This window comes from Enhydra lutris, unplaced genomic scaffold, assembly GCF_002288905.1.
Source record: "Enhydra lutris kenyoni isolate GAN:26980312 unplaced genomic scaffold, ASM228890v2 scaffoldscaffold24, whole genome shotgun sequence".
NCBI lineage: Eukaryota > Metazoa > Chordata > Mammalia > Carnivora > Mustelidae > Enhydra > Enhydra lutris.
In genome coordinates this window covers 19,462,819-19,478,237 of record NW_019154108.1, presented here as the reverse complement: position 1 = coordinate 19,478,237, position 15,419 = coordinate 19,462,819, and the positions used below count along the sequence as shown (strand labels likewise).

General features: G+C 36.0%; 1 protein-coding gene across 4 annotated transcripts in view; it reads right to left on the bottom strand.

Annotated features, from left to right (window-relative positions):
• Positions 1-15,419, bottom strand: part of LOC111150723 (SMG7, nonsense mediated mRNA decay factor) — a 91,757-nt gene that overhangs the window by 26,520 nt on the left and 49,818 nt on the right. For 2 of the 4 annotated variants that reach the window (XM_022508281.1, XM_022508283.1), the window contains exons 3-5: positions 12,300-12,331; positions 9,905-10,022; positions 8,026-8,158 (exon numbers count right to left, since the gene is read on the bottom strand). In XM_022508281.1, coding sequence (XP_022363989.1) covers positions 8,026-8,158; positions 9,905-10,022; positions 12,300-12,331 — 283 coding nt within the window. Of the gene's footprint in view, positions 1-8,025; positions 8,221-9,904; positions 10,023-12,299; positions 12,332-15,419 lie in introns of those variants that run through there. The other 2 variants (XM_022508282.1, XM_022508284.1) reach the window with 2 other exon arrangements.

Below are 15,419 nucleotides of genomic sequence, written 5' to 3'. Positions count from 1 at the left end.
AGAAAAAGAAACACATACAAAATAACATTAATGATTGGGTGGTTACAAATATGACTTAAATACAAGCCAACATATTTGTCAGACTTTAGGAGTTCCTTGAGATAGAAGACAGACTGATTTTTTAGGTAAGTTCCACACCCAGCATGGAGCCCAACACGGGGCTTAAACTCGCGACGCTGGTATTAAGACCTGAGCTAAGATCGAGAGTCCACTGCTTAACTGACTGAGCCACCCACATGCCCCCTTGAGATTTACTTTCTTAACCCCTAGGTCAGTTCATATCTTTGCATATGTAACAGATCTGATGGTATTACAGATCTGGAAGGGACTTTTGACATTATATAAACCACCCATTTTTTTCCTTTTTCCATTAGTCTCACTATTAAAGGTACCTCCTCCTGGTCAGAACTAACTCCTCTGCCTAAGCATACCTATTTCATTCTTGTCTGCCTCCTGCCTATCGTCCCCTCTCTCTCATGTCTACTTCCAACTTCTCATGCTTCTTTGCTGTAACCTACGAATATTAAGCGTCGCCTATAGAAAATAATAATAAAAAAACCCCCAAACCAAAACACTCTCCTCCTTGACCTTAGATTCCTTCTCCAGCAACCTTCTAATGTCTCTTTTTCTTACCAAACTCCTTCAGAGGAATCCACATATGTGCTATCTGCTTTCTGAATTCCTAGTCGCTCTTTATTGCATTGTGATCTGCCTTCCACACAAACCCTCTTGCCATCCCACCACCTCTCTACTGAAACTGCTGTCCATATAACAACCAGTTATCTAATAAGCAAATACAATGGACACTTTCAGTCATCATCTTATTGGATCTCTTTGCTGTATTTAGAACAGTCGACCTTATGACTCATCACTGAGCTTTGCTAGCTGTTGCGTTGCTTTGTAGCTGTTGTTTTGTCTTACCAACCATTCCTTTTCAGTCCCCTTTATCCAAAGACTTTTCTCCACCTACCTTGCTCCCCAAGGGTTTCATTCTTGGCCCCCAAAGAACTCTTTGCATTCTACTCCCATTTATTCAAATATTTATTTACCAATATATTCATTCACACATCTGGTCTGTATCAGACACCACGGTAAGCAACAGAGATGAGTAAGAAAACCTACCTTCTTAAAGAGCTCACGACCAGATGAGCAAGACGGGTAGATAAAGTGGGAGTGGGGAAGGGAAGGGGCAGTGAACAGCAAGAGATATCAAACATGACATGAGCATAAGCCAAGAGAATAATCTACATTTATAGTCAACATTATTCCCTAGGTTACTTGATACCTTTGTCTCACTTATCCTTGTGATAAACTACTAACAATACAGTACATATAGTTATAAAGCTCCATTTTTTCAGATGAGGATATGAAAGCAACAGAAATACCAAGTGATTTGACTAAAGTTACAGAATTAGAAATACCTTTATTCTATCATCACTCTTTCTAACATGTGCAGAACTCAAAATATAAAGTAAGACATTCTGAGGACCCCACTCGGGATTTGAAATGTCCCACATTTTTCCTAAGTTAAAAACCACTTTCAGAACCGAATACAAGTTCTGTGTTTCTTACTAAGCAAAGAAATTATCTACTTCAGCTTTACTTATACCTATACATTTGTTATAGGCAAGAAATTTGCTGGCATAAAATTAGGTAAACAAGTTAAAGCCCAGAATGGTTAGAATCAGGAAACATTAAAGGCAAGAAGTATAGAAAGAAACAAAAAAATGGGGTGAAAAAAACACAACAAAACCAGATGACTGCATAAGATGACAAGAAGAAACATGACAGGTGGTGGAGAATGGAGTTTGGTGAGTACTGAAAGAACAGACTAGAAAATTAGGCAAGGCGGAACATCTACCAATAAGAAAAAAGGACATTCACGAAAGGTAAATCAAACATGGCTGGAGCATCATGTGGAATGCCTCCTCTAATAAAATTTTTGTCTGAACCCAGGGGCTGCAGAGGAAGATACCAGAAAAGTTCCTTCGGACTCAGAGGTTCTGGGTGAGAGATCTCTAGTGGGTTTAGATGCAGAAGTAAGGTGGCAACGAAGAAGAGAAGCAGATCTATATTTGGCAATTATTCTGTGAAAACTCTGTATTGTACTATTCCACTGCTCCTTAGTCTTTGCCCTATGTTAAGAATGGAGAACTAATGATGAAGGCACAGAACATCACCTTTCAAATTACTACAGAAACTTAGTGATACTTTCCTTTTGGCTCCCACTTTCTTAGAGTAACAACTATCTGTTCAGTTCTTTGATGTTTTCAAAAAAACCTACAGCGGAATGTTACATCTTTACTTTGAGAATTTCCTTCTGGCTTGAGGTACCATGCTTTCAATGGCTGACAAAATGACCATCTTCACAGAAACTGTAGCTGAGGATGACAGGTATCAGTCTCTTCTCAATTCCCTTCAATCAGAATTCTATCCCCACCACTTTACCAAAGTCACAATGCATCAAATCCAAGATACCACAAATTATAAGATAAACTATTATTTATCACACTGAGAAAAAAAAATACTGCCCATTAAACAGTGACTTGCAATCTTCTTTGAACTTATCCCTGTTTTAGAGATGCTAAAATATGAAAAATAGTTTAGAAATGAAGAAATACAGTATTTGTTAATGTCACCAGGGACTTCCATGTAGTCAAATCTAATTGGTCCCTTTTTTTTTTTTTTTTTTAAGATTTTATTTATTTGACAGAGAGAGAGAGATCACAAGTAGGCAGAGAGGCAGGCAGAGGAGGAGGGGGAAGCAGGCTCCCTGCTGATCAGAGAGCCTGATGTGGGGCTTGATCCCAGGACCCTGAGATCATGACCTGAGCCGAAGGCAGAGGCTTAACCCACTGAGCCACCCAGGCACCCCTAATTGGCCCGTTTTTAATCCCATTACTTGACTTCTTGGCAGCACTCGCCAGAGTTGGTCACTCTCACTCCTTACTGAAATGCTTTTCTCTTGGCTTCTAAGTCGCCAGTGTCTGATTTTCTACTACTGCAGTGGTGGCTCCACTTGTGCTAACCTGTTCTCCCCTAGTCCTGTGGTTTTAAAAATTTATTTATTTAGTTTGTCTTGGAGGTAGAATTTAGTGACTCATCAGTCTGCACGTACCACCCAGGGCTCATTACATCACATGTCCTCCTTCGTGCTCATCACCCAACTACCCACCCCCAATCCCTCACCCCACCACAACCCGCTTGTTTCCTAGAGTTCAGCGTCTCTTACGGTTTGCCTTCTTCTCAATTTTCATCTTATTTTATTTTTCCTTCCCTTCCCCTATGTTCATCTGCTTTGTTTCTTAAACTCCACATGAGTGAAATTATATGGTATCTGTCTCTGACTGACTTATTTCACTTAGCATAATACCCTCTAGTTCTATCTACATCTTTGCAAATGTCAAGATTTCATTCTTTTGATGGCTGAAATACTCCATTTTATTTACACACACACACACACGCACGCACGCACATCTTCTTTACCCATTCATCTGTCAATGGACATCTGGGCTCTTTCCATATTGTGGTTATTGTGGACAATCCTTCTAGAGACATTTGGGTGCCATGTGCCCCTTCAAATCACTGTTTGTTAGTCCTGTGGTTTTAAATACCAAAGACTAATGTCAGGCTAAGTTGGGGTTCTTTATTGTAATCATAAAATTTACTCCAACCCTGACCTTTTTACTGAGCTCCAAGTTTATCTAGTTTCCTATCTGACACCTGCACTCAGATCTCCAATAGGCTATCTCATTTAATACAAGCAGAGCTGCTTTCTCTCCAGTACTCCCCATCTCAGTAAATGGTATAAGCAGTAATCTAGCTGCTCAATCGGATACCTCAAGTCACCTGATAATTCTTCCCCTACCCTGATTCCACATATCCAATCTGATCCATCAGCAAGTCTACTTGCTATTCTTCAAAAAAATCCATCAATTTCTTTCCATTGTCACAGGGGCATCCTAATTAGCTTCTATTCCTGACCCCCAATAATTTATCCTCCATACAACAGCCAGGATAATCTTCTAAAAACACAAACTTTATCATGTTACTCCCTGGCCTCCTTTCCAATGGCTTGCAACTATACTTAAAAAGACTAAACTCAAAACTCATCTTGTCCTGTAAGGTTGTACAATGATCCGGACTTGGTCTATTCCTTCAATCTGGTGGCTTAATCTGCACTGCATGTAATCAAGAAAAATGTATAAAACATTACTGTCAGCAATACCATTAACTGTTTCAATGATCAAACGAAGACAACATAAAAATGGAAGTAAAAAGTTCTATTAATGCTAATATCTGAAAAAGTTTATTGATGTTCATTCTACAATTATTGTACTTCCTCAACAATGACTATAAAAATTGAAAAAATAAATTTCAAAATTAGATCACTCATGTATTTTCCTTATCAGATAATTTGAGAATGATTTTATTATTCACCTGCCCAAAAAAAAATTTTTTTTTTTTAACAAATATCATGCTCCCTCAATAAAAATGATGATTCTTGCTTTCCTTCCTTGCAGATTTGTTTCATCAATGTGCAATTAAAGCTTTGGAAATGTGTTACATATATATTGTATCTTTAAAAAGGTCAAGAATCAAGATTCAAGGTGACAAACCAATCTGTACAATGGCTATTATAAAAACATATTGCAACATGTGAATGCCTTCCCTCTCCCTCCACCAGGGCCAGCTGCTTAGAGTTCCTACTGTTCCCTCTATTCAGCTGTGTTCATTCACAATTCCAGTTTCTTTTGCATAGGGAAGGAAAGGAAAATAGATCTGAATCAGAAATGAGACAGGAGTTTAAAAAACAGACTATGTTTCAAAAACGTAAAGTCAACCAGAACATTACGGAATCTTTCTAAAAAGTTATGACGGAAATCTGGAACTCAACAAAGCACAGCTGAAAGTAGTGATGGAGAGAGGGAGGAAGAGACAACATTTTTGTTAATACTCTGAGCTGAGATGCCTCGATTAACATATGAGTCAAACTGTATACATAATTTTGTATGATTTTCCACTCAATAATGCCATAATTTTTCCATCATTTAAAAAAATCATAAATATCACTTATAACAGTTTCATAAACTTCCATTTTACAGATATGCCATAATTTGATCATTACTCTATTTTAAGACATTGTGTTATTTTCAAATTTAATGATTTAAGTTATAATATCTATTTGTTCTTTTACATAGAAATATCATTGTCCTTATTAAATATTCACTGATCTATGGACAAAGAAAAGACTACAGTACAAAAAAAATAAATAAACAAACCTGGTAACGTTAGGAAGCTCTGAATAAAATGAAAAACAAAAGGAGAAACTGGAGATATTTGCCAAAAACCAATAAAAAATTAGTATCTCTCATGTATAAAGAGCTCTGGAAAAAATAGGGTCCAAACAATGAACAGGAAAAGTAAGCTGATGATTTATATAAAATACAAATATCTAATAAAATATGAATCCAGTTCAACACTAGCAATTCAGATGTTAAATTTTAAATGAAAAGTCATTTTTCATTTATTAAATATGAGTTATTCATTTAATCATTCACTTAATCATTCATTTACTTTTACTGAAAACACAACGCTGGCAACACACATCAAGACAGACACTTGCATATACTGCTGATAGAAATACAAAAATATAAATGATAATCTTTTGGGAAAACAACATGTATCAACAGTTTTAAAATTTCATTCATCCAGTGATTTCATTCATCACCCAGTGAAGAATTGGTTATCATGAAATAATTCAATATTAGAGAAAATGCTTTATACGCAAAGATCTTTATCAAACTGTTTAACAACACAAGGAAAAATTTACATTATGTTTATAAAGCAGATATAAGGCTATTTGTCTTACATGTCTTGTATGTTCAAAATTACTAAAACACCAGAAGGATATATATACTAAAATAGTAATCTATCCTGAATGGGAAAATTAATTCAAAAAATTTTTATTTTTGTGTAATTTCCAAATTTCTTGAAATGAGTATGCATTATTTTTATAATCAGAAAGCAAAGAGAATATCTATTAATGTTTCCACCTCTTCATTCAGACTCTATGTTCCCTTAAAGGAAGACTCCTTCCCCTTCATATTCCCAGTATCTGTACTGTACTTTACAAATAGTAGGCTTTTAAAAGCTACTTGTGGAATAGCCAAACTATGGAAAGAACCTAGATGTCCATCAACAGATGAATGGATAAAGAAGATGTGGTATATATATACAACGGAATACTATGCAGCCATCAAAGGAAGTGAAATCTTGCCATTTGTGACAACATGGATGGAACTAGAGGGTATTATGCTTAGCGAAATACGTCAAACAGAGAAAGACAACTATCATATGATCTCACTGATATGAGAAGTGGAGATGCAACATGGGGGGTTTGGGGGATAGGAAAAGAATAAATGAAACAAGATGGGATAGGGAGGGAGACAAATCATAAGAGACTCTTAATCTCACAAAACAAACTGCAGGTTGCCGGGGGGAGGAGGGTAGGGAGAGGGTGGTGGGGTTATGGACACTGGGGAGAGTATGTGCTATGGTGGGTGCTGTGAAGTGTGTAAACCTGGCGATTCACAGACCTGTACCCCTAGGGCTAATAATATATTATATGTTAATAAAAAATAAAAAATAAAAAAAAACCAAAATAAAACAAAACAAAAAAACAAAAATCAGCCACTGAAAAAAATAAAAATAAAAAATAAAATAAAAGCTACTTGTGGAATGAATTAATCTTTAACATCTACTTTAAGGACTAGTTAGCAGCATACCACAATCCCTCTCTCCAGAAACATCGACTTTTACTGTTAGAAGCTGACATAAATTTGAAAATAAATTTCGAGACTAAGAACCATACTTGAGTTCTTTCAATAATGAACTGTGAGGAACGTTTTAGTCTAAGTAAAACAAATAATCTCCCTAAGATGATGGCTAACTATGGGACAATTTCCAACACAAAGTCTTTTCTTCTCCTTCTTTCAAAGAAATGATACAACCAAAATGAAGCCAAAATACAGGTAGCAATGGTCAAGAAGCAACATAGAGAGAATGGCCAAAGATGAGTCCAAGATCTTTAAAACCTCAGCTCATCATTCTAAGATGAGAGTTTATACACATTTTATTAAATAAATTATGAACGCCACTACAAATGGATGAGATGAAGTTTCTACAAGATTCTGCTTAAAGAAAAATCACTGTTCAGGAAGATCTATTCTTTTTTTAAAAAAGATTTTATTTATTTATTTGAGAGAGAATGAATGATGGGGAGGGGGAGAGACAGACAGTGAGAAGCAGACTCCCCTCTGAACAGGAATCCCTATGCGGGGCTTGATGTTGGGACCCCGAGATCATGACCTGAGTTGAAGGCAGACACATAACTGACTGAGCCACTGAGGCGCCCCGAAGATTAATTTATTTTTTCACCTTGCCTGACTTAGAAGTTATAGCAGGATGTAACCAAGGACAAGGTAAGTCTCTGAGGACGATAAATAATGGCTTATTATTAAAATGGAGCAAAATCTACTCCATTTCTTAAGTAGTTTAATAGCATTTAAAACCCCAGGTAAATTCTACTGAACACATAATACTATCAAAACTCACTTGGTATCACAAATTTTGATGATTTCTTGCCTGGTACAACACAGCTGTTACTTTCATAATGACTATACCCATACTCATAAATTCACATTTGCTCTAATACCACTTATAACTGATTACTTCTACTGTTATCACTAAGGCATGGTTTTTTTCTACTCATTATCCTTTTTCTACTCACACAATTATACCTCCAACCTTTAAGCCAAAACATCAACTTTTGGTTAAAACTTTATTGTTTGAAAAGCCTTATGGTAAACAATTTGGGATATTTTTATTCATGTCAGATTATAGGTGATCAACTCCTGGATGGCCCACGTAGTGGTAACAGAAAGTGTTTATACGAACAACAAGACACGTACGAAGCACATTCACAACTAATTCTAGAAGAATTGGTATAAATGCAGAACTCACCTGAGTATAGAAGCCACTAGCTGCCTCTAGGAACAGAGAAAGGTTTGCCTGAACTTCACTCCGATTCGGGTTTGCTCGATTCTTTGCCTGGCCTTGTAGTGTTGTGATCTGATTCTTAAAGGCATGATTCCAGCTGAAAACAAAATGTAATTCTATTTGGTATAGCAGTGACTCACTGGGCAGACACTGGTCCCCCTGAGAACAAGAAAGAACTGTTTGTTATAACACACTAGACAGTAAACCTGCATTAAAGTTATTCACTTATTTAAATAACTTTATGCTCCTCTTTGAGCAAGACTACACATGCAGCAGAATCCAACTGACCTTAGTAGACACTTACCAGTGTTCGAATAATCACACTGTGGCTTCAGTTATTAATCTTTTAGAGCTACTAGAGTTAAAGCCTATTTAGGAATCCCAGTACAAAATCAGAACTACAGTGGCAAGACCAAAGTAAAAGTAAGCTATTAACGAATTGCCATACATTATGCGAAGAAATAATTCTTTTTGAAAATTCTTCTTGAAAATACTAAGTCATATCTCTTATTTCCATAAAATCTATTTCCCACAGCACTCTGTTCTAATTCTATTTAAGACTTTTATTTCTCTTGGGGTTAATATTTTCTTGAGAGCTTGAAATATAAGTTCATTTTTTGACATTTCAATTCTGGCTATTTAAAATAGGAAAAAACACAATGTTGAAATATGGCATGCCAAAATCCTATTATAAAATGTCTTTCATTAATCAAGCTATATACAGAATCATTTTAAATTCAGTTATGGTGAAATACAGTCATTCCTTAACTTGGAAACCACAGGAGGGGAAAAAGGAACTAGGATGGAGAATATTAGAATTGCTTCGATTAAAGGAAGCAAACACAGATAAAAGGTCTACAACCTACCTGGAAAGTACCTAATTCTTTATCAACCTCAACTCTGAGACTCAAGAGCACTGGGTATTTTTAATGGTTTATGAGGACAATCACTCCCTCAGCATTTCTGATGATATTTTATCCTTGACTCTAATATCATGGAAATGGAATCTGAGTGGCTGTGATTAAGCTCTCTTATTACTAGAACTCCTAAAAATATAAAGTATCTAAGAAAGGTATAAAAGATAGGAAAAACTAATTTTCACCACAACTTAGGGTAATAGCCATTTCTGAATAGAATATTCTGAACTGATTTTTAATTTTCCATCAGCCTAATATCCCTGCTCGAATTTGTAAGGCAAGGCCTTCCACAACAGGCATTTATTTACTCACTTGGGAATCTGGTCATCTGCCATTTCACCTCTCATAGAAAGAACAAGTGGAATAGCCTAAATATACAAAATCTTTCTTTAGTCTTATTAGGGGAAGAAAAAATAAAAAAGGAAACACCTACTTATTTTATAAAAAGAAGAACTTCCCTTACAATGCAAACACATTTTTCTTCGGGAGAAATTTATAGAATCACATTTACCAGAGATTTATCTAAAGTTCACTACTGAATTTTTCAAGCCACGACTTAAAATGCAGGACTGGCTTAAATGGCTTAAATGCAGGACCGAACACATACAGAGAACCCAAACACTGTCTCTTAGTACCTGAAATATATATATATAGAGATTTGTTTTTATGATATGCCCTAAAGACGTTAAAAACATTCAAGTCCAAGCACTTCTCCTCCTGTCACCCAAGACTATCTGAAGTAATACGAATGGTTAAATATTTGGTTCAAAAAACCCACAAGTATTACAGGTATTAGAATTTCTTCTTTCACTGAAAGAGCTTACTCTGAGATAGGTTAAGAAGAAATAACCAAATCGTTCCTTTCTATCCTAAAGTCTTGGTAATACTCTTGATCTTACAGGGACATCCCAAATGATAATACTTACAGATCCTGTTCTACTTTCTTGTCTAACGCGTATTCCAAATCAGTAACTAGCATTTTCTGGTACAGGTCCTGCAGAGCCTGTCTGGATGTCCAGACCTCAGCCGGACCCAGCTTAGAATCTGAGTAACAAAACAGACAAAACAACAGAGAGACAGAAAAAAACAGATAGTTAACATTATACCACACCAATGACTCCTTTCCTCTCCATTTCCCAAAGCAAACACCTGCTTTAGGTAGATACCACAGACTGCTGCGGAAGTTTTATACTACTATATTTTCAAATAACTTTCACCTTTTGGCTAATGACTAAATCTGGTTCGAAATGTTTCTGAATTTGTCTTTTGGCTTTGAAATAACATCATGACATGAGAAAGGCGAAAAAAATGAATGGTGTGCTCTTTGCTTTAGTTTAGACTTCTACGTATTCATATCAGAGGAAGTCATTTGCCTCAGAAGTCACCCCATTTAAAATGATGGACGGCTGAGATGGTCTGTTTACTCTCAGAACTATATTTCTTTCTCCAAAGCAGCTTTTTTATTTTGAACCATTCTCACAACCGTCCTTACAGAATCTTCATGTCTGCTCACAATCTAGCAGCTGTTTACACACTCTGCTGTCATTCCTATTCTCTATATATCAACCCAATAAAGCCAAACAGTGAGGGTTATTTTAATGATTGGTAAATTGCTTGCCAAGAAATTTTGTGAGCAATCCATACTTGCCATTTCATGTAAATAAGAATTCATAGCAGACACTGCCTGAACTGCTCAAGAGGCCAAATGAGAGAGTAGGTGCAAGATGAAAGGAAGTCATGCTAGGACTAAATGTAATACCCAACTGGGGCCATACTGTCTGCCAGAGTTCTGTAAGACACTTCAGCTTTTCCGGTTACTAGGCTTATGAGTGTAATAACTGATAGTCAGCTGCATCAATAGAAGACCTAGTAACAGATATTTCAATTAGGCTTCTGGTTACATTTAATATTTTGCAACAGCACAATGACACAGTTTTTACTCTTCTCTAAGCCTGCAAATAAAATCAGTTTTTGAATTAATCCTCAAAAGAGTTTGCTGGCTACAAAAAGCATGGTGTAGTATCAGCTTCTTGGTCCCTTATTAGGTTTTTAATGACTAAATAAACAGATTTATAGATTTATTCAATCTTGTTTCGATTCGACTATGGCAGGGGAAGGATTATAAGGGATCATTAACTCTGATCTATCAGACAGATTATCATTTAAATTACTTAATATCCAAGTTAATGTTCTTGGGCAGTCAAATGTTCCTTATAAAAGCCAAACTCTAAGCCTACTTACTGAGGGTATTTAATACTTAAGAAAAAGTAAAAGGTATAGCTAGCTGAAAATTGCTCCAAGTCTAATTTTTGTCACATAATGCATATTATGCCTAACAGGACAATACAAAAGCATAATACAGTAGCTTAGAGCTGACACTAATACCCATAGTATGGAAGATGATGGCAGTCATGTTAATAATGGGAGGAACTGAGGTACTATATTAAGTAAACCTGTTAAAAGTGCTTTTAGCTTTTTTCCCTCTTTTCCTTGAACAAGAAGATAATGATATTACCCACAAATTTTAAAAACAATAGGACCAACATTAATATTAACATTAGACTGCAATGTTGAGAAAAAGACATCTAGATCCTATTCCTTCTTGACTGTAAATTTTGGCCAGAATACTGTTGTAAAAATTTAACTCTTCTTTGTGGATTTCACTTTAGAACTAAAGTTCTCAAAAATAAGAATGAGATCCTTGTTTACATTTAGGTCACCATATGCTGCTACAGAGAGCACAATGATCACTACATAGTCATTGTCATATATTTCCCAATTTTGGAAAGTTAAAATCATCTGCTCCTTCTAGTGACTTCCAGCTATTCTTTCAAAAACACATTGGTTATTTATTCAAAACAAAAAAGACAAGGGAAAAAAGAAAGGTGGCAAAGCAGCTCACTCAATTTCAAGGACTTTTAGTAGTTTTCCTACAAATATTTTTTCTCAAGGTCTAATTACTATTCAAGTTTGGGGAATATAAACAGGAAGACATGAACCTAATACCCTAAGATGTTTTTAATATGGTATATGCATTCTTTTTTTTATGTCTTAAATTGATGATAAACAGTTCATAAAAATTAAATGATTATATGCATTAAGTTACTTAATATTTAATTCAGTATAGCACAGATTATACAAAATTCTTGATGATCTAAGTAAGAATTCAAAGTTCAAAAACAGTAATTATTAAAAGCAAACAGTAAGTTATCATTCCTCTGGCAACTAGGACAGTGAAACAAGTAAAACAGGGAAGATGACACCCTTCCCTCAATTTAATGGTATAAAATAAGTGTGAAAAACAAATGAGTGAGCCAATACCTGTCATGTCAGCCTTCAGGACTTCTGCCTGCCTAAAAAAAGGGGGAAAAAAAACATCGATTAGAAACAAACTAGGCCTATTCAACATAAATAACCCTGAAAGTTAAAAGTTAAATGAAATCATATACTACATAAAGAGGTATAGCACCTCCATATGTGAGTGTCCCTGCTTTAGTATCCAGGATAGCCTAGGTCTTGGCCAATGATGCCATTGCTTAAAAGTAAGTATACATGAATTTTATGAGTGGAGCTCACATTCTTGCTGTTTTCCTCCAAATCTGATTTTAAGATAACATTAAATGACATTCATTAAACACAAAAATTTCCCTCAAAGCAGCTAGGAAATCCTATGTTTCTCAATTCACTAATCACTGTACCTATTTCAAATTTCCCACTCTCCTCAGATGTTGATTTCTGGTGTCTTCATAAGGCTAGCCCAGCTGCTAAACCCACACAGGCCTCTTCTTCCTTTCTCCGGTGCAAACACTAGAGGCACTGTATCTCTTATTTAAGATCAGTAATTCCACTTCGTAGGCTCTTTCTGGCCTTTATTAAGGACTTCTGCTTCTTTAATTATTTCCTCCCTCTTTCAATAATTTTGAAAACTTCCCTGTGTAGGAGATCCTTTAGTATTTTAAACATGCCCAAGTTTTTCACAAGTTTTTCAAAACCTCCTATCTGTCCTAGATTATCCTCCTCTCGCTGCCGCTTCTTTTCTCTCACATTCTTCAAGAGCTCCCAAACTGAACTTCTGATCCACCTGCAGGAAGGGGATCTCTTTCTGGTGTTTTTACCTTACCAAATATATCACTGCTTTCCCACTGTGAGAGGCAGACACCTGGATGTCACCCATGACAACGTTCTTCCAATCCCCTGGTAATCTATCAACTCCAGAGAATTCTACCAACTAAATATATCTTCAATCTGTTGATTTCCCTTTACCACTTCTTCATCTACTCTCACTCAAGTTCTGAACTATCTCTTTCCTGGACTAATGCAAAACCACCAAAATTGTTTTCTCTATTTTACTCTTGTCCTGTTTCATACTGTTCTGTCTGCTGCTATCTGAGGGATCTTTTATACAAATCTGAGGGGCTCCAGGGTGGATCGGTTGGTTAATTGTTCATGATCTCAGGGTCATAGGATCAAGCCCTGCCTTGTGCTCTGCGCTAGGCGTAAGACTGCTTCAGATTCTTGCTCACCCTCTGCCCTTCCCCCACCTCTAATGAAAAAAAAAATACAAATACAAATCTGATCTTACCAACTGCTCAAATAAGACACTTTAATGATTTCCCATTGCTTTTAGGGTAAAAACTATAATCTTTACTAAAGCGTCCTACAAGGTTCCCTGCACTCTAATTTAGAGTCTGCACTCTCCTTCTACCATTACTCTCTTCTCTCTTTGATCTCTGTGCTCCAGTTACTGGACTTCTGGTCTCTGCAATATGCTTTGCTCCCTTCACATTCAGGCTCTTTGTAAAGAAGAATCCCACCCTCTTTGGTTAATTACTACTCATCCTTTGTCTGAGTCAGACACATTATTTTCTCCAAAAAATGTCACTTGATAGATGAAGGATATTCTTATTTTCTGTTCTTAAAGCACTCATTTTTTTCATCATAGTACATATCACAGATTTTAAGTGCTCACCATCACAACCTATTAGCACATGTGCCTAGCACACAGTAGGCATCCAATGAATATCTTTTAAGTGAAGAAAGGATAAAGGATACATCATGTTCATATACTATAAAAAGGTATGTATATAAACTTATGAGATTTCCATGTCTTTTTTTTTTTTAGGATTTTATTTATTTATTTGACAGAGGGAGAGAGATCACAAGCAGGTAGAGCAGCTGGCAGAGAGAGAGAGGAAAGGAGGCTCCCCACTGAGCAGAGAGCCCGATGTGGGGCTCGATCGCAGGACCCTGAGATCCCTAAGATCATGACTTGGGCCGAAGACAGAGGCTTAACCCACTGAGCCACCCAGGCGCCCCTCCATGTCTTTTTTAAAGATTTTATTTATTTGAGATAGTGAGCAAGAGCAGGGGGAGGGGCAGAGGGAGAAGCAGACTCCCCACTGAGCAGGAAGCCCAATGTAGGACTCCATTCCAGGACTCTGGAATAATGAGCTGAGCCAAAGTCAGACGCTTAACCAACTGAGCCACCCAGGCATCCCAAGATTTCCATGTCTAAAAACAAAATATGACATAAAAGCTAGAGAATATTCAGAGATTCTAAAATTTTTACTGTAAATGTACTTAACTAATACCAGTTGTGAATTTGTTTCATCAAAACATAAGATGAAATTTTTCATTTCTTAACTTTTAAAAAATATATTTTTAAATTAAGCTTTCAAACAAGAGAAGAGCGTGTTATGAGAACTGCCAGTATAAATAAACAATATAAATAAACACCTATACTTTATCCTCAACCATGACATCATTTCAAATCCCATTATTCAATATAACCAGCTTCACTGTTTGCTTTGGGTGTTAAACTTTTGCCATTAAAACAAACAACTTTCACAAAGTTTGTTGGCTTATACCATTAAAACCTCTTAAGATCATAGAATTTAACAAAGAATATCATATATCCTGCAGAAGATGTTACATACAAACCTAAGAACCACAAATCAAAAACCAGTAATATCCAAAGAATAAAGAGAAAGAAATCCAAGTATATCACTAAAAAAAGGCCAGTAAACCATGAAAGAGAGCAAGAGAAGGATCACAGAAAAATTAAAAAAAAAAAAAACACCACAAAACAAGTAAAATGGCAACAATAAATATCAGTAACTACTTTGAATATAAATAAATTAAATACTCCAATCAAAAGACACAAGGTAACAGAGTAAATAAAGAAACAAGATCCATCTATATGCCACCTATGAAAGAGACTCATTTCAGAACTAAAGACACCTGCAGATTGGAAGTACAGGGATGGAGAAACATTTATCATACAGATGGACGTCAAAAGAAAGCTGGGGTAGCAATACTTGTATCAGAGAAAAAGAGACTTTAAAATAAAGACTGTAACCAACAAGATATAAAAATTGTGTATTATTTATACACCCAACATGGGAGCACCCTCATACATAAAACAGTTAATAGCAAGCATAA